The sequence below is a fragment of the Manis pentadactyla genome, unplaced genomic scaffold (genome assembly GCF_030020395.1).
Source record: "Manis pentadactyla isolate mManPen7 unplaced genomic scaffold, mManPen7.hap1 scaffold_419, whole genome shotgun sequence".
Taxonomy (NCBI): domain Eukaryota; kingdom Metazoa; phylum Chordata; class Mammalia; order Pholidota; family Manidae; genus Manis; species Manis pentadactyla.
Window position 1 is genome coordinate 62,518 of NW_026644802.1, and position 26,605 is coordinate 89,122.

Consider the following 26,605-nt stretch of genomic DNA (forward strand, 5'->3'; position numbering starts at 1 on the left):
TCGGGAGTATAAGAGCAAAGGAAAAACTGAAGGAACAAAACAGCAGCAGAATCACAGAACCCAAGAATGGACTACCAGTCACCAAAGAGAAAGGGACTGAGGAAGACAGGTGGGAAGGGTGGGTAAGGGCAGGGAAAAAGAAAGGGGGCATTATGATTAGCATGTATAATGTGGGGCGGCACGGGGATGGCTAGGCTACACACAGAAGACAAGCAGTGATTCTACAGCATGTTACTAAGCTGATGGACAGTGACCCTAATGGGGTTTGTGCGGGGTACTTGGTGAAGAGGGAAGCCAAATAAATACAATGTTCTTAAGGTAATTGTAGATAGATACCAAGAAAAAAAAACATTTTAAAAGGCTGTGAATGATCTTCCTTTCTGCCTGTCTCTTCATGTCAGTTTATCCCACTTTCCTTTATAACCTCTAGCCACACCTGGCTCTTCTCTGCTCACGAAAACATAAGCTCATCTCTGCCTTTGGGCCTTTGCTCCTGTGCCTGTAAAGTCCTCACCGCCCGCCGCTGCCCCTGCTCCCAAACCTGGAACTGCGGCCATGGCCTCAGTTTGCTATTGTCCCAGAAAGGCTGTCGCTGAATACCTAAATAGCTCCTACGGTTATGAGTTACACTGCTACCTGAAGTTGTTCACAGATAACTTTTGTGATAACGTCTAAATCTTCACCAAAGCATACGGCTCCGAAAGCGGAGACTGTGTCAGCACTTAAGACAGCGCCTGGCACTGCAGACCGAACCCATTGCAAAACTCACCTGCAAACCCAGGAGTGTTCTGAGGCGTGCTGGCCACATGGAAAGCAGTTGGTGTGCTCTGGCCAGCTGCACCCAGGGAGCTCGGTTTTAAGGCTCCCCAAAAGGGGTTCTTGGGACCAGTTCTCCCACTCCGCCCTGACCCAAAGCCAAGTGCCCCGGTGGTAGGGCTGCTGTGGGGGGCAGGCACGCCTGTCCCAAGTCCGCCACTGCCAGTGGGGCCTGCTGACACCATAGATGTGAAGGGCGCTGAGATGGTGCTGCCAAACCCGGATGTACTGGTCCCACAGCTGGTGTGCTGGGTCACAGCTCCAAAGCCGGTGGTGATGGCTGCAAAAAAGGAGCAAACATGGATCATTGTCTAACCCCATACACAAAAGTATATTCAAAACTGATCGAACCCCCGAATGTAAGCCAAGGAACCATAAACCTCTTAGAGAAAGACAGGCGAAAATATCTTGGACATAAACAAGAGCGACTTCTTCGTGAACATATCTCTCCAGGGAAAGAAAAGAAAAATGAACAAATGGGACTATGTCAAGCTTAAGAGCTTCTGTACAGGTAAGGGCACCATCAACAGAAGAAAAGGGCATCCTACAGCATGGGAGAATATATTCATAAATGACAGATCCAATAAAGGGTTGACATCCAAAATATATCAAGAGCTAACACACCTCAACAAACACAGTGCAAATATTCCAATAAAAATGTGGGCAGGGGAGCTGAACAGGGAGTTCTCCAAAGAAGAAATTCAGGTGGCCAACAGATACATGAAAAGATGCACCACACCACTTGTCATCAGAGAAATGAAAATTAAAACCACAGTGAGATATCACCTCACACCAGTAAGGATCGCCACCATCGAAAAGACAAACCACAACAAATGTTGGCAAGGTTGTGGAGAGAGGGGAACCCTTCTACACTGTTGGTGGGAATGTAAATTCGTTCAAGCATTGTGGAAAGCAATGTGGAGGTTCCTCAAAAAGCTCAAAACAGAAATACCATTTGACCCAGGAATAGCGCTCCTAGGAATTTACCCTGAGAATACAGCAGCCTAATTTTGAAAAAGACACATGTACCCCTATGTTTATCGCAGCACTACTTACAACAGCCAAGAAATGGAAACAACCTACGTGTCCAACAGTAGATGAATGTATGCAAATGGAATATAATTCAGCCATAAGAAGAAAATGAATCCTACCATTTGCAACAACATGGTTGGAGCTAGGGGGGGTATGCTCAGTGAAATAAACGAGGCGGAGAAAGACAAGTACCAAATGATTTCACTCATCTCGGGAGTATAAGAGCAAAGGAAAAACTGAAGGAACAAAACAGCAGCAGAATCACAGAACCCATGAATGGACTACCAGTCACCAAAGAGAAAGGGACTGAGGAAGACGGGTGGGAAGGGAGGGTAAAGGCAGGGAAAAAGAAAGGGGGCATTATGATAAGCATGTATAATGTGGGGCGGCACGGGGATGGCTAGGCTACACACAGAAGACAAGCAGTGATTCTACAGCATGTTACTAAGCTGATGGACAGTGACCCTAATGGGGTTTGTGCGGGGTACTTGGTGAAGAGGGAAGCCAAATAAATACAATGTTCTTAAGGTAATTGTAGATAGATACCAAGAAAAAAAAACATTTCAAAAGGCTGTGAATGATCTTCCTTTCTGCCTGTCTCTTCATGTCAGTTTATCCCACTTTCCTTTATAACCTCTAGCCACACCTGGCTCTTCTCTGCTCACGAAAACATAAGCTCATCTCTGCCTTTGGGCCTTTGCTCCTGTGCCTGTAAAGTCCTCACCGCCCGCCGCTGCCCCTGCTCCCAAACCTGGAACTGCGGCCATGGTCTCAGTTTGCTATTGTCCCAGAAAGGCTGCAGCTGAATACCTAAATAGCTCCTCCGGTTATGAGTTACACTGTTACCTGAATCTGTTCACAGATAACTTTTGTGATAACGTCTAAATCTTCACCACAGCATACGGCTCCGAAAGCGGAGACTGTGTCAGCACTTAAGACAGCGCCTGGCACTGCAGACCGAACCCATTCCAAAACTCACCTCCAAACCCAGGAGTGTTCTGAGGCATGCTGGCCACATGGAAAGCAGTTGGTGTGCTCTGGCCAGCTGCACCCAGGGAGCTCGGTTTTAAGGCTCCCCAAAAGGGGTTCTTGGGACCAGTTCTCCCACTCCGCCCTGACCCAAAGCCAAGTGCCCCGGTGGTAGGGCTGCTGTGGGGGGCAGGCACGCCTGTCCCAAGTCCGCCACTGCCAGTGGGGCCTGCTGACACCATAGATGTGAAGGGCGCTGAGATGGTGCTGCCAAACCCGGATGTAATGGTCCCACAGCTGGTGGGCTGGGTCACAGCTCCAAAGCCGGTGGTGATGGCTGCAAAAAAGGAGCAAACATGGATCATTGTCTAACCCCATACACAAAAGTATATTCAAAACTGATCGAACCCCCGAATGTAAGCCAAGGAACCATAAACCTCTTAGAGAAAGACAGGCGAAAATATCTTGGACATAAACAAGAGCGACTTCTTCGTGAACATATCTCTCCAGGGAAAGAAAAGAAAAATGAACAAATGGGACTATGTCAAGCTTAAGAGCTTCTGTACAGGTAAGGGCACCATCAACAGAAGAAAAGGGCATCCTACAGCATGGGAGAATATATTCATAAATGACAGATCCAATAAAGGGTTGACATCCAAAATATATCAAGAGCTAACACACCTCAACAAACAAAGTGCAAATATTCCAATAAAAATGTGGGCAGGGGAGCTGAACAGGGAGTTCTCCAAAGAAGAAATTCAGGTGGCCAACAGATACATGAAAAGATGCACCACACCACTTGTCATCAGAGAAATGAAAATTAAAACCACAGTGAGATATCACCTCACACCAGTAAGGATCGCCACCATCGAAAAGACAAACCACAACAAATGTTGGCAAGGTTGTGGAGAGAGGGGAACCCTCCTACACTGTTGGTGGGAATGTAAATTCGTTCAAGCATTGTGGAAAGCAATATGGAGGTTCCTCAAAAAGCTCAAAACAGAAATACCATTTGACCCAGGAATAGCGCTCCTAGGAATTTACCCTGAGAATACAGCAGCCTAATTTTGAAAAAGACACATGTACCCCTATGTTTATCGCAGCACTACCTACAACAGCCAAGAAATGGAAACAACCTACGTGTCCAACAGTAGATGAATGTATGCAAATGGAATATAATTCAGTCATAAGAAGAAAATGAATCCTACCATTTGCAACAACATGGTTGGAGCTAGGGGGGGTATGCTCAGTGAAATAAACGAGGAGGAGAAAGACAAGTACCAAATGATTTCACTCATCTCGGGAGTATAAGAGCAAAGGAAAAACTGAAGGAACAAAACAGCAGCAGAATCACAGAACCCAAGAATGGACTACCAGTCACCAAAGAGAAAGGGACTGAGGAAGACAGGTGGGAAGGGTGGGTAAGGGCAGGGAAAAAGAAAGGGGGCATTATGATTAGCATGTATAATGTGGGGCGGCACGGGGATGGCTAGGCTACACACAGAAGACAAGCAGTGATTCTACAGCATGTTACTAAGCTGATGGACAGTGACCCTAATGGGGTTTGTGCGGGGTACTTGGTGAAGAGGGAAGCCAAATAAATACAATGTTCTTAAGGTAATTGTAGATAGATACCAAGAAAAAAAAACATTTTAAAAGGCTGTGAATGATCTTCCTTTCTGCCTGTCTCTTCATGTCAGTTTATCCCACTTTCCTTTATAACCTCTAGCCACACCTGGCTCTTCTCTGCTCACGAAAACATAAGCTCATCTCTGCCTTTGGGCCTTTGCTCCTGTGCCTGTAAAGTCCTCACCGCCCGCCGCTGCCCCTGCTCCCAAACCTGGAACTGCGGCCATGGCCTCAGTTTGCTATTGTCCCAGAAAGGCTGTCGCTGAATACCTAAATAGCTCCTACGGTTATGAGTTACACTGCTACCTGAAGTTGTTCACAGATAACTTTTGTGATAACGTCTAAATCTTCACCAAAGCATACGGCTCCGAAAGCGGAGACTGTGTCAGCACTTAAGACAGCGCCTGGCACTGCAGACCGAACCCATTGCAAAACTCACCTGCAAACCCAGGAGTGTTCTGAGGCGTGCTGGCCACATGGAAAGCAGTTGGTGTGCTCTGGCCAGCTGCACCCAGGGAGCTCGGTTTTAAGGCTCCCCAAAAGGGGTTCTTGGGACCAGTTCTCCCACTCCGCCCTGACCCAAAGCCAAGTGCCGCGGTGGTAGGGCTGCTGTGGGTGGCAGGCACGCCTGTCCCAAATCCCCCACTGTCAGTGGGGCCTGCTGACACCATAGATGTGAAGGGCGCTGAGATGGTGCTGCCAAACCCGGATGTACTGGTCCCACAGCTGGTGTGCTGGGTCACAGCTCCAAAGCCGGTGGTGATGGCTGCAAAAAAGGAGCAAACATGGATCATTGTCTAACCCCATACACAAAAGTATATTCAAAACTGATCGAACCCCCGAATGTAAGCCAAGAAACCATAAACCTCTTAGAGAAAGACAGGCGAAAATATCTTGGACATAAACAAGAGCGACTTCTTCGTGAACATATCTCTCCAGGGAAAGAAAGGAAAAATGAACAAATAGGACTATGTCAAGCTTAAGAGCTTCTGTACAGGTAAGGGCACCATCAACAGAAGAAAAGGGCATCCTACAGCATGGGAGAATATATTCATAAATGACAGATCCAATAAAGGGTTGACATCCAAAATATATCAAGAGCTAACACACCTCAACAAACAAAGTGCAAATATTCCAATAAAAATGTGGGCAGGGGAGCTGAACAGGGAGTTCTCCAAAGAAGAAATTCAGGTGGACAACAGATACATGAAAAGATGCACCACACCACTTGTCATCAGAGAAATGAAAATTAAAACCACAGTGAGATATCACCTCACACCAGTAAGGATCGCCACCATCGAAAAGACAAACCACAACAAATGTTGGCAAGGTTGTGGAGAGAGGGGAACCCTCCTACACTGTTGGTGGGAATGTAAATTCGTTCAAGCATTGTGGAAAGCAATATGGAGGTTCCTCAAAAAGCTCAAAACAGAAATACCATTTGACCCAGGAATAGCGCTCCTAGGAATTTACCCTGAGAATACAGCAGCCTAATTTTGAAAAAGACACATGTACCCCTAAGTTTATCGCAGCACTACTTACAACAGCCAAGAAATGGAAAGAACCTACGTGTCCAAAAGTAGATGAATGTATGCAAATGGAATATAATTCAGCCATAAGAAGAAAATGAATCCTACCATTTGCAACAACATGGTTGGAGCTAGGGGGGGTATGCTCAGTGAAATAAACGAGGCGGAGAAAGACAAGTACCAAATGATTTCACTCATCTCGGGAGTATAAGAGCAAAGGAAAAACTGAAGGAACAAAACAGCAGCAGAATCACAGAACCCAAGAATGGACTACCAGTCACCAAAGAGAAAGGGACTGAGGAAGACGGGTGGGAAGGGAGGGTAAAGGCAGGGAAAAAGAAAGGGGGCATTATGACTAGCATGTATAATGTGGGGCGGCATGGGGATGGCTAGGCTACACACAGAAGACAAGCAGTGATTCTACAGCATGTTACTAAGCTGATGGACAGTGACCCTAATGGGGTTTGTGCGGGGTACTTGGTGAAGAGGGAAGCCAAATAAATACAATGCTCTTAAGGTAATTGTAGATAGATACCAAGAAAAAAAAACATTTTGAAAGGCTGTGAATGATCTTCCTTTCTGCCTGTCTCTTCATGTCAGTTTATCCCACTTTCCTTTATAACCTCTAGCCACACCTGGCTCTTCTCTGCTCACGAAAACATAAGCTCATCTCTGCCTTTGGGCCTTTGCTCCTGTGCCTGTAAAGTCCTCACCGCCCGCCGCTGCCCCTGCTCCCAAACCTGGAACTGCGGCCATGGCCTCAGTTTGCTATTGTCCCAGAAAGGATGCCGCTGAATACCTAAATAGCTCCTCCGGTGATGAGTTACACTGCTACCTGAAGCTGTTCACAGATAACTTTGGTGATAACGTCTAAATCTTCACCAAAGCATACGGCTCCGAAAGCGGAGACTGTGTCAGCACTTAAGACAGCGCCTGGCACTGCAGACCGAACCCATTCCAAAACTCACCTCCAAACCCAGGAGTGTTCTGAGGCGTGCTGGCCACATGGAAAGCAGTTGGTGTGCTCTGGCCAGCTGCACCCAGGGAGCTCGGTTTTAAGGCTCCCCAAAAGGGGTTCTTGGGACCAGTTCTCCCACTCCGCCCTGACCCAAAGCCAAGTGCCCCGGTGGTAGGGCTGCTGTGGGGGGCAGGCACGCCTGTCCCAAGTCCGCCACTGCCAGTGGGGCCTGCTGACACCATAGATGTGAAGGGCGCTGAGATGGTGCTGCCAAACCCGGATGTACTGGTCCCACAGCTGGTGGGCTGAGTCACAGCTCCAAAGCCGGAGGTGATGGCTGCAAAAAAGGAGCAAACATGGATCATTGTCTAACCCCATACACAAAAGTATGTTCAAAACTGATCGAACCCCCGAATGTAAGCCAAGAAACCATAAACCTCTTAGAGAAAGACAGGCGAAAATATCTTGGTCATAAACAAGAGCGACTTCTTCGTGAACATATCTCTTCAGGGAAAGAAAGGAAAAATGAACAAATGGGACTATGTTAAGCTTAAGAGCTTCTGTACAGGTAAGGGCACCATCAACAGAAGAAAAGGGCATCCTACAGCATGGGAGAATATATTCATAAATGACAGATCCAATAAAGGGGTGACATCCAAAATATATCAAGAGCTAACACACCTCAACAAACACAGTGCAAATATTCCAATAAAAATGTGGGCAGGGGAGCTGAACAGGGAGTTCTCCAAAGAAGAAATTCAGGTGGCCAACAGATACATGAAAAGATGCACCACACCACTTGTCATCAGAGAAATGAAAATTAAAACCACAGTGAGATATCACCTCACACCAGTAAGGATCGCCACCATCGAAAAGACAAACCACAACAAATGTTGGCAAGGTTGTGGAGAGAGGGGAACCCTTCTACACTGTTGGTGGGAATGTAAATTCGTTCAAGCATTGTGGAAAGCAATGTGGAGGTTCCTCAAAAAGCTCAAAACAGAAATACCATTTGACCCAGGAATAGCGCTCCTAGGAATTTACCCTGAGAATACAGCAGCCTAATTTTGAAAAAGACACATGTACCCCTATGTTTATCGCACCACTACTTACAACAGCCAAGAAATGGAAACAACCTACGTGTCCAACAGTAGATGAAAGTATGCAAATGGAATATAATTCAGCCATAAGAAGAAAATGAATCCTACCATTTGCAACAACATGGTTGGAGCTAGGGGGGGTATGCTCAGTGAAATAAACGAGGCGGAGAAAGACAAGTAAAAAATGATTTCACTCATCTCGGGAGTATAAGAGCAAAGGAAAAACTGAAGGAACAAAACAGCAGCAGAATCACAGAACCCATGAATGGACTACCAGTCACCAAAGAGAAAGGGACTGAGGAAGACGGGTGGGAAGGGAGGGTAAAGGCAGGGAAAAAGAAAGGGGGCATTATGATAAGCATGTATAATGTGGGGCGGCACGGGGATGGCTAGGCTACACACAGAAGACAAGCAGTGATTCTACAGCATGTTACTAAGCTGATGGACAGTGACCCTAATGGGTTTTGTGCGGGGTACTTGGTGAAGAGGGAAGCCAAATAAATACAATGTTCTTAAGGTAATTGTAGATAGATACCAAGAAAAAAAAACATTTTAAAAGGCTGTGAATGATCTTCCTTTCTGCCTGTCTCTTCATGTCAGTTTATCCCACTTTCCTTTATAACCTCTAGCCACACCAGGCTCTTCTCTGCTCACGAAAACATAAGCTCATCTCTGCCTTTGGGCCTTTGCTCCTGTGCCTGTAAAGTCCTCACAGCCCGCCGCTGCCCCTGCTTCCAAACCTGGAACTGCGGCCATGGCCTCAGTTTGCTATTGTCCCAGAAAGGCTGCAGCTGAATACCTAAATAGCTCCTCCGGTTATGAGTTACACTGTTACCTGAATCTGTTCACAGATAACTTTTGTGATAACGTCTAAATCTTCACCAAAGCATACGGCTCCGAAAGCGGAGACTGTGTCAGCACTTAAGACAGCGCCTGGCACTGCAGACCGAACCCATTCCAAAACTCACCTCCAAACCCAGGAGTGTTCTGAGGCATGCTGGCCACATGGAAAGCAGTTGGTGTGCTCTGGCCAGCTGCACCCAGGGAGCTCGGTTTTAAGGCTCCCCAAAAGGGGTTCTTGGGACCAGTTCTCCCACTCCGCCCTGACCCAAAGCCAAGTGCCCCGGTGGTAGGGCTGCTGTGGGGGGCAGGCACGCCTGTCCCAAGTCCGCCACTGCCAGTGGGGCCTGCTGACACCATAGATGTGAAGGGCGCTGAGATGGTGCTGCCAAACCCGGATGTACTGGTCCCACAGCTGGTGGGCTGAGTCACAGCTCCAAAGCCGGAGGTGATGGCTGCAAAAAAGGAGCAAACATGGATCATTGTCTAACCCCATACACAAAAGTATGTTCAAAACTGATCGAACCCCCGAATGTAAGCCAAGAAACCATAAACCTCTTAGAGAAAGACAGGCGAAAATATCTTGGTCATAAACAAGAGCGACTTCTTCGTGAACATATCTCTTCAGGGAAAGAAAGGAAAAATGAACAAATGGGACTATGTTAAGCTTAAGAGCTTCTGTACAGGTAAGGGCACCATCAACAGAAGAAAAGGGCATCCTACAGCATGGGAGAATATATTCATAAATGACAGATCCAATAAAGGGTTGACATCCAAAATATATCAAGAGCTAACACACCTCAACAAACACAGTGCAAATATTCCAATAAAAATGTGGGCAGGGGAGCTGAACAGGGAGTTCTCCAAAGAAGAAATTCAGGTGGCCAACAGATACATGAAAAGATGCACCACACCACTTGTCATCAGAGAAATGAAAATTAAAACCACAGTGAGATATCACCTCACACCAGTAAGGATCGCCACCATCGAAAAGACAAACCACAACAAATGTTGGCAAGGTTGTGGAGAGAGGGGAACCCTCCTACACTGTTGGTGGGAATGTAAATTCGTTCAAGCATTGTGGAAAGCAATATGGAGGTTCCTCAAAAAGCTCAAAACAGAAATACCATTTGACCCAGGAATAGCGCTCCTAGGAATTTACCCTGAGAATACAGCAGCCTAATTTTGAAAAAGACACATGTACCCCTATGTTTATCGCAGCACTACCTACAACAGCCAAGAAATGGAAACAACCTACGTGTCCAACAGTAGATGAATGTATGCAAATGGAATATAATTCAGCCATAAGAAGAAAATGAATCCTACCATTTGCAACAACATGGTTGGAGCTAGGGGGGGTATGCTCAGTGAAATAAACGAGGCGGAGAAAGACAAGTACCAAATGATTTCACTCATCTCGGGAGTATAAGAGCAAAGGAAAAACTGAAGGAACAAAACAGCAGCAGAATCACAGAACCCAAGAATGGACTACCAGTCACCAAAGAGAAAGGGACTGAGGAAGACGGGTGGGAAGGGAGGGTAAAGGCAGGGAAAAAGAAAGGGGGCATTATGACTAGCATGTATAATGTGGGGCGGCACGGGGATGGCTAGGCTACACACAGAAGACAAGCAGTGATTCTACAGCATGTTACTAAGCTGATGGACAGTGACCCTAACGGGGTTTGTGCGGGGTACTTGGTGAAGAGGGAAGCCAAATAAATACAATGCTCTTAAGGTAATTGTAGATAGATACCAAGAAAAAAAAACATTTTGAAAGGCTGTGAATGATCTTCCTTTCTGCCTGTCTCTTCATGTCAGTTTATCCCACTTTCCTTTATAACCTCTAGCCACACCTGGCTCTTCTCTGCTCACGAAAACATAAGCTCATCTCTGCCTTTGGGCCTTTGCTCCTGTGCCTGTAAAGTCCTCACCGCCCGCCGCTGCCCCTGCTCCCAAACCTGGAACTGCGGCCATGGCCTCAGTTTGCTATTGTCCCAGAAAGGATGCCGCTGAATACCTAAATAGCTCCTCCGGTGATGAGTTACACTGCTACCTGAAGCTGTTCACAGATAACTTTGGTGATAACGTCTAAATCTTCACCAAAGCATACGGCTCCGAAAGCGGAGACTGTGTCAGCACTTAAGACAGCGCCTGGCACTGCAGACCGAACCCATTCCAAAACTCACCTCCAAACCCAGGAGTGTTCTGAGGCGTGCTGGCCACATGGAAAGCAGTTGGTGTGCTCTGGCCAGCTGCACCCAGGGAGCTCGGTTTTAAGGCTCCCCAAAAGGGGTTCTTGGGACCAGTTCTCCCACTCCGCCCTGACCCAAAGCCAAGTGCCCCGGTGGTAGGGCTGCTGTGGGGGGCAGGCACGCCTGTCCCAAGTCCGCCACTGCCAGTGGGGCCTGCTGACACCATAGATGTGAAGGGCGCTGAGATGGTGCTGCCAAACCCGGATGTACTGGTCCCACAGCTGGTGGGCTGAGTCACAGCTCCAAAGCCGGAGGTGATGGCTGCAAAAAAGGAGCAAACATGGATCATTGTCTAACCCCATACACAAAAGTATGTTCAAAACTGATCGAACCCCCGAATGTAAGCCAAGAAACCATAAACCTCTTAGAGAAAGACAGGCGAAAATATCTTGGTCATAAACAAGAGCGACTTCTTCGTGAACATATCTCTTCAGGGAAAGAAAGGAAAAATGAACAAATGGGACTATGTTAAGCTTAAGAGCTTCTGTACAGGTAAGGGCACCATCAACAGAAGAAAAGGGCATCCTACAGCATGGGAGAATATATTCATAAATGACAGATCCAATAAAGGGGTGACATCCAAAATATATCAAGAGCTAACACACCTCAACAAACACAGTGCAAATATTCCAATAAAAATGTGGGCAGGGGAGCTGAACAGGGAGTTCTCCAAAGAAGAAATTCAGGTGGCCAACAGATACATGAAAAGATGCACCACACCACTTGTCATCAGAGAAATGAAAATTAAAACCACAGTGAGATATCACCTCACACCAGTAAGGATCGCCACCATCGAAAAGACAAACCACAACAAATGTTGGCAAGGTTGTGGAGAGAGGGGAACCCTTCTACACTGTTGGTGGGAATGTAAATTCGTTCAAGCATTGTGGAAAGCAATGTGGAGGTTCCTCAAAAAGCTCAAAACAGAAATACCATTTGACCCAGGAATAGCGCTCCTAGGAATTTACCCTGAGAATACAGCAGCCTAATTTTGAAAAAGACACATGTACCCCTATGTTTATCGCACCACTACTTACAACAGCCAAGAAATGGAAACAACCTACGTGTCCAACAGTAGATGAAAGTATGCAAATGGAATATAATTCAGCCATAAGAAGAAAATGAATCCTACCATTTGCAACAACATGGTTGGAGCTAGGGGGGGTATGCTCAGTGAAATAAACGAGGCGGAGAAAGACAAGTAAAAAATGATTTCACTCATCTCGGGAGTATAAGAGCAAAGGAAAAACTGAAGGAACAAAACAGCAGCAGAATCACAGAACCCATGAATGGACTACCAGTCACCAAAGAGAAAGGGACTGAGGAAGACGGGTGGGAAGGGAGGGTAAAGGCAGGGAAAAAGAAAGGGGGCATTATGATAAGCATGTATAATGTGGGGCGGCACGGGGATGGCTAGGCTACACACAGAAGACAAGCAGTGATTCTACAGCATGTTACTAAGCTGATGGACAGTGACCCTAATGGGTTTTGTGCGGGGTACTTGGTGAAGAGGGAAGCCAAATAAATACAATGTTCTTAAGGTAATTGTAGATAGATACCAAGAAAAAAAAACATTTTAAAAGGCTGTGAATGATCTTCCTTTCTGCCTGTCTCTTCATGTCAGTTTATCCCACTTTCCTTTATAACCTCTAGCCACACCAGGCTCTTCTCTGCTCACGAAAACATAAGCTCATCTCTGCCTTTGGGCCTTTGCTCCTGTGCCTGTAAAGTCCTCACAGCCCGCCGCTGCCCCTGCTTCCAAACCTGGAACTGCGGCCATGGCCTCAGTTTGCTATTGTCCCAGAAAGGCTGCAGCTGAATACCTAAATAGCTCCTCCGGTTATGAGTTACACTGTTACCTGAATCTGTTCACAGATAACTTTTGTGATAACGTCTAAATCTTCACCAAAGCATACGGCTCCGAAAGCGGAGACTGTGTCAGCACTTAAGACAGCGCCTGGCACTGCAGACCGAACCCATTCCAAAACTCACCTCCAAACCCAGGAGTGTTCTGAGGCATGCTGGCCACATGGAAAGCAGTTGGTGTGCTCTGGCCAGCTGCACCCAGGGAGCTCGGTTTTAAGGCTCCCCAAAAGGGGTTCTTGGGACCAGTTCTCCCACTCCGCCCTGACCCAAAGCCAAGTGCCCCGGTGGTAGGGCTGCTGTGGGGGGCAGGCACGCCTGTCCCAAGTCCGCCACTGCCAGTGGGGCCTGCTGACACCATAGATGTGAAGGGCGCTGAGATGGTGCTGCCAAACCCGGATGTACTGGTCCCACAGCTGGTGGGCTGAGTCACAGCTCCAAAGCCGGAGGTGATGGCTGCAAAAAAGGAGCAAACATGGATCATTGTCTAACCCCATACACAAAAGTATGTTCAAAACTGATCGAACCCCCGAATGTAAGCCAAGAAACCATAAACCTCTTAGAGAAAGACAGGCGAAAATATCTTGGTCATAAACAAGAGCGACTTCTTCGTGAACATATCTCTTCAGGGAAAGAAAGGAAAAATGAACAAATGGGACTATGTTAAGCTTAAGAGCTTCTGTACAGGTAAGGGCACCATCAACAGAAGAAAAGGGCATCCTACAGCATGGGAGAATATATTCATAAATGACAGATCCAATAAAGGGTTGACATCCAAAATATATCAAGAGCTAACACACCTCAACAAACACAGTGCAAATATTCCAATAAAAATGTGGGCAGGGGAGCTGAACAGGGAGTTCTCCAAAGAAGAAATTCAGGTGGCCAACAGATACATGAAAAGATGCACCACACCACTTGTCATCAGAGAAATGAAAATTAAAACCACAGTGAGATATCACCTCACACCAGTAAGGATCGCCACCATCGAAAAGACAAACCACAACAAATGTTGGCAAGGTTGTGGAGAGAGGGGAACCCTCCTACACTGTTGGTGGGAATGTAAATTCGTTCAAGCATTGTGGAAAGCAATGTGGAGGTTCCTCAAAAAGCTCAAAACAGAAATACCATTTGACCCAGGAATAGCGCTCCTAGGAATTTACCCTGAGAATACAGCAGCCTAATTTTGAAAAAGACACATGTACCCCTATGTTTATCGCAGCACTACTTACAACAGCCAAGAAATGGAAACAACCTACGTGTCCAACAGTAGATGAATGTATGCAAATGGAATATAATTCAGCCATAAGAAGAAAATGAATCCTACCATTTGCAACAACATGGTTGGAGCTAGGGGGGGTATGCTCAGTGAAATAAACGAGGCGGAGAAAGACAAGTACCAAATGATTTCACTCATCTCGGGAGTATAAGAGCAAAGGAAAAACTGAAGGAACAAAACAGCAGCAGAATCACAGAACCCATGAATGGACTACCAGTCACCAAAGAGAAAGGGACTGAGGAAGACAGGAGGGAAGGGAGGGTAAAGGCAGGGAAAAAGAAAGGGGGCATTATGATAAGCATGTATAATGTGGGGCGGCACGGGGATGGCTAGGCTACACACAGAAGACAAGCAGTGATTCTACAGCATGTTACTAAGCTGATGGACAGTGACCCTAATGGGTTTTGTGCGGGGTACTTGGTGAAGAGGGAAGCCAAATAAATACAATGTTCTTAAGGTAATTGTAGATAGATACCAAGAAAAAAAAACATTTTAAAAGGCTGTGAATGATCTTCCTTTCTGCCTGTCTCTTCATGTCAGTTTATCCCACTTTCCTTTATAACCTCTAGCCACACCTGGCTCTTCTCTGCTCACGAAAACATAAGCTCATCTCTGCCTTTGGGCCTTTGCTCCTGTGCCTGTAAAGTCCTCACCGCCCGCCGCTGCCCCTGCTCCCAAACCTGGAACTGCGGCCATGGCCTCAGTTTGCTATTGTCCCAGAAAGGCTGCAGCTGAATACCTAAATAGCTCCTCCGGTTATGAGTTACACTGTTACCTGAATCTGTTCACAGATAACTTTTGTGATAACGTCTAAATCTTCACCAAAGCATACGGCTCCGAAAGCGGAGACTGTGTCAGCACTTAAGACAGCGCCTGGCACTGCAGACCGAACCCATTCCAAAACTCACCTGCAAACCCAGGAGTGTTCTGAGGCATGCTGGCCACATGGAAAGCAGTTGGTGTGCTCTGGCCAGCTGCACCCAGGGAGCTCGGTTTTAAGGCTCCCCAAAAGGGGTTCTTGGGACCAGTTCTCCCACTCCGCCCTGACCCAAAGCCAAGTGCCCCGGTGGTAGGGCTGCTGTGGGGGGCAGGCACGCCTGTCCCAAGTCCGCCACTGCCAGTGGGGCCTGCTGACACCATAGATGTGAAGGGCGCTGAGATGGTGCTGCCAAACCCGGATGTACTGGTCCCACAGCTGGTGGGCTGGGTCACAGCTCCAAAGCCGGTGGTGATGGCTGCAAAAAAGGAGCAAACATGGATCATTGTCTAACCCCATACACAAAAGTATATTCAAAACTGATCGAACCCCCGAATGTAAGCCAAGAAACCATAAACCTCTTAGAGAAAGACAGGCGAAAATATCTTGGACATAAACAAGAGCGACTTCTTCGTGAACATATCTCTCCAGGGAAAGAAAAGAAAAATGAACAAATGGGACTATGTCAAGCTTAAGAGCTTCTGTACAGGTAAGGGCACCATCAACAGAAGAAAAGGGCATCCTACAGCATGGGAGAATATATTCATAAATGACAGATCCAATAAAGGGTTGACATCCAAAATATATCAAGAGCTAACACACCTCAACAAACACAGTGCAAATATTCCAATAAAAATGTGGGCAGGGGAGCTGAACAGGGAGTTCTCCAAAGAAGAAATTCAGGTGGCCAACAGATACATGAAAAGATGCACCACACCACTTGTCATCAGAGAAATGAAAATTAAAACCACAGTGAGATATCACCTCACACCAGTAAGGATCGCCACCATCGAAAAGACAAACCACAACAAATGTTGGCAAGGTTGTGGAGAGAGGGGAACCCTCCTACACTGTTGGTGGGAATGTAAATTCGTTCAAGCATTGTGGAAAGCAATGTGGAGGTTCCTCAAAAAGCTCAAAACAGAAATACCATTTGACCCAGGAATAGCGCTCCTAGGAATTTACCCTGAGAATACAGCAGCCTAATTTTGAAAAAGACACATGTACCCCTATGTTTATCGCAGCACTACTTACAACAGCCAAGAAATGGAAACAACCTACGTGTCCAACAGTAGATGAATGTATGCAAATGGAATATAATTCAGTCATAAGAAGAAAATGAATCCTACCATTTGCAACAACATGGTTGGAGCTAGGGGGGGTATGCTCAGTGAAATAAACGAGGCGGAGAAAGACAAGTACCAAATGATTTCACTCATCTCGGGAGTATAAGAGCAAAGGAAAAACTGAAGGAACAAAACAGCAGCAGAATCACAGAACCCAAGAATGGACTACCAGTCACCAAAGAGAAAGGGACTGAGGAAGACAGGTGGGAAGGGTGGGTAAGGGCAGGGAAAAAGAAAGGGGGCATTATGATTAGCATGTATAATGTGGGGCGGCACGGGGATGGCTAGGCTACACACAGAAGACAAGCAGTGATTCTACAGCATGTTACTAAGCTGATGGACAGTGACCCTAATGGGTTTTGTGCGGGGTACTTGGTGAAGAGGGAAGCCAAATAAATACAATGTTCTTAAGGTAATTGTAGATAGATACCAAGAAAAAAAAACATTTTAAAAGGCTGTGAATGATCTTCCTTTCTGCCTGTCTCTTCATGTCAGTTTATCCCACTTTCCTTTATAACCTCTAGCCACACCTGGCTCTTCTCTGCTCACGAAAACATAAGCTCATCTCTGCCTTTGGGCCTTTGCTCCTGTGCCTGTAAAGTCCTCACCGCCCGCCGCTGCCCCTGCTCCCAAACCTGGAACTGCGGCCATGGCCTCAGTTTGCTATTGTCCCAGAAAGGCTGTCGCTGAATACCTAAATAGCTCCTACGGTTATGAGTTACACTGCTACCTGAATCTGTTCACAGATAACTTTTGTGATAACGTCTAAATCTTCACCAAAGCATACGGCTCCGAAAGCGGAGACTGTGTCAGCACTTAAGACAGCGCCTGGCACTGCAGACCGAACCCATTCCAAAACTCACCTGCAAACCCAGGAGTGTTCTGAGGCGTGCTGGCCACATGGAAAGCAGTTGGTGTGCTCTGGCCAGCTGCACCCAGGGAGCTCGGTTTTAAGGCTCCCCAAAAGGGGTTCTTGGGACCAGTTCTCCCACTCCGCCCTGACCCAAAGCCAAGTGCCCCGGTGGTAGGGCTGCTGTGGGGGGCAGGCACGCCTGTCCCAAGTCCGCCACTGCCAGTGGGGCCTGCTGACACCATAGATGTGAAGGGCGCTGAGATGGTGCTGCCAAACCCGGATGTACTGGTCCCACAGCTGGTGTGCTGGGTCACAGCTCCAAAGCCGGTGGTGATGGCTGCAAAAAAGGAGCAAACATGGATCATTGTCTAACCCCATACACAAAAGTATATTCAAAACTGATCGAACCCCCGAATGTAAGCCAAGAAACCATAAACCTCTTAGAGAAAGACAGGCGAAAATATCTTGGACATAAACAAGAGCGACTTCTTCGTGAACATATCTCTCCAGGGAAAGAAAGGAAAAATGAACAAATAGGACTATGTCAAGCTTAAGAGCTTCTGTACAGGTAAGGGCACCATCAACAGAAGAAAAGGGCATCCTACAGCATGGGAGAATATATTCATAAATGACAGATCCAATAAAGGGTTGACATCCAAAATATATCAAGAGCTAACACACCTCAACAAATAAAGTGCAAATATTCCAATAAAAATGTGAGCAGGGGAGCTGAACAGGGAGTTCTCCAAAGAAGAAATTCAGGTGGCCAACAGATACATGAAAAGATGCACCACACCACTTGTCATCAGAGAAATGAAAATTAAAACCACAGTGAGATATCACCTCACACCAGTAAGGATCGCCACCATCGAAAAGACAAACCACAACAAATGTTGGCAAGGTTGTGGAGAGAGGGGAACCCTCCTACACTGTTGGTGGGAATGTAAATTCGTTCAAACATTGTGGAAAGCAATGTGGAGGTTCCTCAAAAAGCTCAAAACAGAAATACCATTTGACCCAGGAATAGCGCTCCTAGGAATTTACCCTGAGAATACAGCAGCCTAATTTTGAAAAAGACACATGTACCCCTATGTTTATCGCAGCACTACTTACAACAGCCAAGAAATGGAAACAACCTACGTGTCCAACAGTAGATGAATGTATGCAAATGGAATATAATTCAGCCATAAGAAGAAAATGAATCCTACCATTTGCAACAACATGGTTGGAGCGTGGGGGGATTATGCTCAGTGAAATACACGAGGCGGAGAAAGACAAGTACCAAATGATTTCATTCATCTCGGGAGTATAAGAGCAAAGGAAAAACTGAAGGAACAAAACAGCAGCAGAATCACAGAACCCAAGAATGGACTAACAGATACCAAAGACAAAGGGACTGAGGAGGATGGGTGGGAAGGGAGGGATAAGGGCAGGGAAAAAGAAAGGGGGCATTATGATTAGCATGTATAATGTGGGGCGGAACGGGGATGACTGGGCTACACACAGAAGACAAGCAGTGATTCTACAGCATGTTACTAAGCTGAAGGACAGTGACCCTAATGGGGTTTGTGCGGGGTACTTGGTGAAGAGGAAAGTCAAATAAATATAATGTTCTTAAGGTAACTGTAGATAGATACCAAGAAAAAAAATCACTTTAAAAGGCCGTGAAAGATCTTCCTTTCTGTCTCTCTCTTCATGTCAGTTTATCCCACATTCCTTTATACCCTCTAGCCCCACCTGGCTCTTCTCTGCTCACGAAAATATAAGCTCATCTCTGCCTTTGGGTCTTTGCTCCTGTGGCTGTAAAGTCCTCACCGCCCACCGCTGCCCCTGCTCCCAAATCTGGAACTGCAGCCATGGACTCAGTTTGCTATTGTCCCAGAAAGGCTGCCGCTGAATTCCTAAATAACTCCTCCGGTGATGAGTTACACTGCTACCTGAAGCTGTTCACAGATAACTTTTGTGATAACGTCTAAATCTTCACCACAGCATACGGCTCCGAAAGCGGAGACTGTGTCAGCACTCAAGACAGCGCCTGGCACTGCAGACCGAACCCATTCCAAAACTCACCTGCAAACCCAGGAGTGTTCTGAGGCGTGCTGGCCACAGGGAAAGCAGTTGGTGTGCTCTGGCCAGCTGCACCCAGGGAGCTCGGTTTTAAGGCTCCCCAAAAGGAGTTCTTGGGACCAGTTCTCCCACTCTGCACTGACCCAACGCCAAGTGCCCCGGTGGTAGGGCTGCTGTGGGGGGCAGGCATGCCTGTCCCAAAGCCCCCACTGCCAGTGGGGCCTGCTGACACCATAGATGTGAAGGGCGCTGAGATGGTGTTGCCAAACCCGGATGTACTGGTCCCACAGCTGGTGTGTTGGGTCACAGCTCCAAAGCTGGAGGTGATGGCTGCAAAAAGGAGAAAACATGGATCATTGTCTAACCCCATACACAAAAGTATATTCAAAACTGATCAAATGCGCGAATGTAAGCCAAGAAACCATAAACCTCTTAGAGAAAGACAGGCGAAAATATCTTGGACATAAACAAGAGCGACTTCTTCGTGAATATATCTCTCCAGGGAAAGAAAGGAAAAATGAACAAATGGGACTATGTCAAACTTAAGAGCTTCTGTACAGGTAAGGCCACCATCAACAGAAGAAAGGGGCATCCTATAGCGTGGGAGAATACATTCATAAATGACAGATCCAATAAAGGGTTGACATCCAAAATATATCAAGAGCTAACACACCTTAACAAACAAAGTGCAAATATTCCAATAAAAATGTGGGAAGGGGAGCTGAACAGGGAGTTCTCCAAAGAAGAAATTCAGGTGGCCAATAGACACATGAAAAGATGTACCACATCACTTGTCATCAGAGAAATGAAAATTAAAACCACAGTGATATATCACCTCACACCAGTAAGGATCGCCACCATCCAAAAGACAAACCACAACCAATGTTGGCAAGGTTGTGGAGAGAGGGGAACCCTCCTACACTGTTGGTGGGAATGTAAATTCGTTCAAGCATTGTGGAAAGCAATATGGAGGTTTCTCAAAAAGCTCAGAACAGAAATACCGTTTGACCCTGGAATACCGCTCGTAGGAATTTACCCTGAGAATACAGCAGTCCATTTTGAAAAGAACAGAATCACCCCTATGTTTTTCTGAGCACTATTTACAATCGCCAAGAAATGGGAGCAACCTGAATGTTCATCAGTAGATGAATGAATAAAGAAGATGTGGTACATGTACACAATGGAGTATTATTCAGCCAAGAGAAGAAAACAGATCCTACCACTTTCAACAATAGGTATGGAGCTGGAGGATATGATGCTCAGTGAAGCCAGACAGAGAAAGACAAGCACCAAGTGATTTCACTCATCTCTGGAGTATAGGAACAAAGAAAAACTGGAGGAACAAAAGAGCAGCAGCATCATAGAACCCAAGAATGGACTACCTATTGAAATGGACTAAAGGGAAAGGGACTGAGCAGGATGGGTTAGAAGGGAGGGATAAGGGGAAAAAAAAGAAAGGGGGCATTATAAATTGCATATACAATGTGGTCGGGGGGCAAAGTGAGGGCTGGGCAACACAGAGAAGACAAGGGGTGATTCTACAGCATCTTACTACACTTATGGACAGTGACTATAATAGGGTTCGTGGGGGGGACTTGTTGAAGGGGGAAGCCTAATAAACATAATGTTATTCATCTAATTGCAGATTAAGACCAAAAAATAAAAAACATTTTAAAAGGCCTTGAATGATCTTCCTTACTGCCTGTCTCTTAACGTCATTTTATCCCACTTTCCTTTTTAAACCTCTAGCCACACCTGGTTCTTCTCTGCTCATGAAAACATAAGCTCATCTCTGACTTCGGGCCTTTGCTCCTGTGCCTGGAATGCCCTCACCCCCAGCCGTTGTCCCTGCTCCCAACTCTGGAACTACAGCCATGGCCTCAGTTTCCTATTGTCTCAGAAAGGCTCCCACTGCCTACCTAATAGCTCCTCCTGTCATGAGTTACACTGCTACCTGACGCTGTTTACAGATAACATCTGTCTCTTCACCACAGCGTAGGGCTCCAGGAGTGTAGACTATGTTGGCACTTAAAACAGCACTTGGCTCTGCAGACTGAGCCCATTCCACATCTCACCTGCAAGCACAGACGTGTTCTGAGGTGTGCTGGCCACGTAGATGGCAAACAGTGTGCTCTGGCCAGCACCAAGGGAGTTCTCACTCAGGCATCCCCAGAAATGGGCCGTGCCACCAGTTCTCCCACTCCGTCCTGCCACAAAGTTGAATGCACTAGTGGTGGAGCTGCTGTGGGGGGCTGACATGCTCATCCCAAAGTCCCCACTGGCAGCGGGGCCTGCTGACACCCCAGATGTGACGTGTGATGAGGTTGTGCTGCCACCGCTGCTGTTGGTCTGGGTCGTAGCTCCAAAGTCCGAGGTGGTGGCTGCAAAAGAGGAGGAAATGAGGATCATTGTCTAACCCTATACACAAAAGTATATTTGATATGGATCAAAGACCTGCATGTAAGCCATGAAGCCATAAAACTCTTAGAATAAACATAAGCAAAAATCTCTTGGACATGAACATGAGTGACTTCTTCATGAACGTATCTCCCCCAGCAAGGGAAACGAAAGCAAAAATGAACAAATAGGACTATATCAAGCTGAAAAGCTTCTGTACAGGGAAAGACACCATCAATAGAACAAAAAGGCATCCTATAGAATGGGAGAATATATTCATAAATGACAGATCTAATAAAGGGTTGACATCAACAATGTATAAAGAGCTCACACACCTCAACAAACAAAAAGCAAATAATCCAATTAAAAAATGGGCAGAGGAGCTGAACAGACAGTTCTCCAAATAAGAAATTCAGATGGCCAACAGACACGTGAAAAGATGCTCCACATCGCTAGTCATCAGAGAAATGCAAATTAAAACCACAATGAGATATCACCTCACACCAGTAAGGATTGCCACCATCCAAAAGACAAACAACAACACATGCTGGCGAGGATTCGGAGAAAGGGGAACCCTCCTCCCCTGCTGGTGGGAATGTGATTTATTTCAATCACTGTGGAAAGCAGTATGGAGGTTCCTCAAAAAATTCAAAATAGAAATACCATTTGACCCAGGAATACCACCTCTAGGAATTTACCCTAAGAATGCAGCAGCCCAATTTTAAAAAGACAGATGCACCCCTATGTTTATCGCAGCACTATTTACAATAGCCAAGAAATGGAAGCAACCTAAGTGTCCATCAGTAGATGAATGGATAAAGAAGATGTGGTGCATATACACAATGGAATATTATTCAGCCATAAGAAGAAAACAAATCCTACCATGTGCAACAACATGGATAGAGCTACAGGGTATTATGGTCAGTGAAATAAGCCAGGTGGAGAAAGACAAGTACCAAATGATTTCACTCATCTCGGGAGTATAAGAACAAAGGAAAACCAGAAGGAACAAAACAGCAGCAGAATCACAGAACCCAAGAAAGGACAACAGTTACCAAATAGAAAGGGACTGGGGAAGATAGGTGGAAAGGGAGGGAGAAGGGGGTGGAAGAAGAAAGGGGGCCTTATGATTAACATGTATAATGTCGGGGGGGCATGGGGAGTGCTGTGCAACACATAGTAGACAAGTAGTGATTTTGCAGCATCTTACTACGCTGATGAACAGTGACTAATGGGGTATGTGGGGGGGGACTTGGTGAAGGGGGGAGTCTAGTAAACATAATGTTCCTCAAGTAATTGTAGATTAATGATACCACAAAATAAAAAAATTTGAGGAAACAGCTGTGGTGCTGCCAAAGGCTGTCTGGCTGCTGGAGATGGTGCCAAAAAGAGGGGCTGCGGGTTTCAACCCACGAAAACCTGACCACACAGTGCTGCCAAAGGCTGGCTGGGCTTCCGAAAGGAAAGGAGCTGCCGAAGCTGGGGGCCAGTGCTGGCTGGCAGTCCACAACTGCTGTCTGTCAGTGGCTCCGAACGTGTGCTGTGGGGTGACTCCGGGATAGGATGGGATGGGGGGCCTGGTGCCGGAACTAAAGGGAATGTTGAAGACTGGGGTGGTACGTCTGCTAAATGTCAGTGCAGGCTGGCTCGGGGCGATGGGGGCGGAGGTCGTGAGGGTGCCACTGAAGTCACCGAAACTGGCTGTGCTGCTGCTAGCAGCTGTCTGGATGGCGCCGGGCAGGGACTGGCTGAAGGTGATGGCTGTTGTTGGAGCAGGCGTGGCCAGAGCCTGCCAAACTGGAGTATGGAGCCCATGGCTGGGCAGAACTGGCAGCAGAGGCAAGGGGGGACCCAAAGAGGACAGGCTGGGCAGTGGAAGCAGTGGGGCTGGTCATGCTGCTCACAGTGTTGGTCACATCGCTCACACCAGAGCCAAAGACAGGCTTCTGGGCGGAGTCTGCGGCTGTGCCTGTGGTGGTCCCCCAAGCCGCTGCGGAGGGGGCGCTGACACTGGCCCGGCAAGGGAACAGAGGGGCATTCGTGCTAGTGCCTGAAGTAGTTGTCTGACTGAAGGAGGAAGGAGTTGACAAGGGCAAAGATGTAGGTAGCCCTGTGCTGCTAAAAACAGGACTGAAAGGGAGGGGCAGTCTGCTGGTAGTCGGGGTGTTCACAGAGCTGGAAGATGCCTCCGTTGTGACTTGGGAATGGCTGGATGGCACAGGACCCTCCTTCCCACTTTTAGATGGAGCCACAAAGACGGGCTTGAACATGGGATGTGCTGAAGACACAGCAGGAACTGCCGAGGCAGAAAGGTTAGCAGGTGGTCTGCCCAGCGTTCCAAAGAGAACACTGGGCTTCAGGGTGGGGCCCGGGGCAGGCGGGGCCTGGGGTTTGGCAGATGTCTCAGCCTGAGAGGCTGGAAGTGACTTGGTGGCGTCACTGGCTTGTTTTGCGGGAGAGGCAGGGGTCAGCCCCAAGAAAGAGGCTGTGGATCTGGAGTCTGGGGAGGGGCCGGGGAGCGGCCCTGACTGTGAAGAGCCAAGAGAGCCCAGAAGGCCAGGTGTCTGCAGGGGCGAACGGGCCATGGGCGTGGCTGTTAGGCAGGGAAATACATATGAGTCGGGTGGAAAGAGTACAGGGTCAGCAAAGCCCCCTAGAAAGGACTCGGTTAACCAGTTAAATCCAGAAATCCAGAAAAGATTCAGAGTTAGTGAGTTAATCAGTTAAAGCTCAAAAGGTCAAGAGAAACTTGGCCTTGAAGGTTTGAATATTCCCCAGATAAAAGTGTCTGAGCACAGCCCATGTCTTCATTGTGTCCATTAGACCACTGTATGATTTACTCTAGCCTGCTAAAAGGCCCACCTATAAACAGCAAAGTAAAGACAGGGAGATCCCACCTTAAAGCCAAAATTGTATTTTAAAAAAAACTAGCAGGTTTCACAAGAAAGATTCTTAACATACTCTTTAGCAAACAAATAACTCTGCCCACTTTCGAGGAAAGGCAGTCTTGATAAGCTAATTTTGCAGAATTACTTAGAGGACTGATGAGTAACTTAATGTCTCATCAAAGATACTTGAGACCACTTAACAAGCCCACACCCTAGCCCTCTGTCACATTCCTGAAAAATCCTTAAAAGAGGGAGCCCCCAAACTTTCACTGTGCTCCTATGTGAGGTCACCAGCACTTTCTAATTGTGGAACCTTTTAACTTTAAACTCCCTCTTTTCAGCCTTTCACGGTGCTGCACTCCTCTCTCTGAGGTCACCTGCACTTCCTAAGTGCATAACTTCAACTCTTCCCAACCTTTCAGGGCACTCCTCTCTCTGAAGTCACCCACACTTTCTCCCTACATGTGGTTGTATCTGCAAATAAAGTATCAGACTTACTTTCTTCCTGCTCTCTTCCAGAAATGGAGAGGTTTGTCTATCCAGCCTAGTTTTTAATACTGAACTTTCACTAGGTGTCTCTGAGATTCTATCTTCTATGGTTTGGGTGCTTGGATGGTGTTGGCAAGATTATTTCTAACAGTCAAGACGACGTGAAATGATCATTGCTCTAAATGCGTGCACATGGTTGCTTACTGGACAGAAATTGCCTGGTCTGCTCGGATTCCCCCACCTAGGCTTACCTTACCCCAAACCCCCCAGGTGGCCTGGGTTATGCTATATGAGTCTGGGCAACCTTTCTCCCTTACCAGACCATAAACCCCGAAGGACAGGAACATCTCTCTCTGTAACTACCAAGCCCCACACAAATCAAGGCTCAGTATGTGTTTCCAGTGGGTTGTGGTCTATGCGCCCTCCATACAATACCACCAACACATGCCACGCGTTCATCAACTTACTCTGTTCTCCCTGGGACTCCTTGTTTACCGGCGGAGCGGAAGAGCCAGATCCCTGAGGACCGTCCTCTTCTCTGTAGGAGGAAGAGGCACAATTAAGTTTAGAAAAGCACTGGATAACTTCTTACACCCTCCTAACTACCAACTGACCAAAGTCTAGAACAACCATGACTAAGATCTCAGTGTGTCAAGACAACAAAAAGAAGCAAAGAAAATTCCTAAAGAAATGAAGGGAGGCAGTTCACAGAAGCCATAGACACCTTTGTCTTAAAACAAGCAGAAAACAATCTTCAGAACCTTACATACAACCTGCCAAGTTTCTGAGAGTCCTAGTCACACCTCTGTCTCTAAGAAAGCAGCATTCTAGTCAGGCACCTAGGGGGTCAGCTGGGGTCTAGAATGTGAAGCCTGCTGCGCACCCCCATCAGTCACTCTGTTCACTCTGTCCCATGCAAGCCCTTCCCCTTATGCCCCAGCCCCTCACGCTGCAGCATGAGGGGAAGCAGAGGCCGGTGTGGTCACACTGTGTGACGACTGCAAGAGACAAGAGCGATTCAGGGCGGCACCGTCTCTGCCCTTTAGATGTGAACCATTTTGATTCTCCAAATCAGAGTCTCAGAAAGCCTAAGAGCCAAGTAAATTTCCCTCCTTTCCCACCCTCTCATTAATCCACACAGCAAATCACCGATTACCTCATCTTCTTTTCTGGACACTCTGGTGTCTGTGAGCAGGAGGAGGCTGGGCTGGAGAAGGGTGAGGCACTGGGACGCCTCTTCCAGAGCTAAAAGCCAAACACAAGTCACGTGACTGACCCTTGGGAATAACATAGGATCTGACCTTCAACATAATTCTGTGGCTCTAATCCATCACTGTATATAAAGCCTCCTTTTCAAGTGACTAAAAAATCATTTCTTTGTGAAGTGGGGCTTCTGAAAAGTGAGTCAAATGCCAGTGTTTGAAAGGGTTGTCATTGGCCAAAGCTGGAAAAGTTGCATCAGAAAGAGCAGCTACACTCTTTCTGGGGATCATTAAATGTTTATAAAATATCATCAAGATACTGAGGATCATGAAATGTTT

The 26,605-nt window shown here is 46.9% G+C and overlaps 1 protein-coding gene across 1 annotated transcript in view; it reads right to left on the reverse strand.

Annotated features, from left to right (window-relative positions):
* LOC130682394 (nuclear envelope pore membrane protein POM 121-like) overlaps window positions 1–26,605 on the reverse strand; it is a gene marked incomplete at its 5' end in the record, with an annotated part of 57,211 nt that overhangs the window by 23,759 nt on the left and 6,847 nt on the right. Inside the window, 3 exons of the mRNA XM_057496758.1 lie at window positions 21,366–21,671; window positions 25,532–25,602; window positions 26,221–26,309. Coding sequence (XP_057352741.1) covers window positions 21,366–21,671; window positions 25,532–25,602; window positions 26,221–26,309 — 466 coding nt within the window. The remainder of the gene's footprint in view (window positions 1–21,365; window positions 21,672–25,531; window positions 25,603–26,220; window positions 26,310–26,605) is intronic.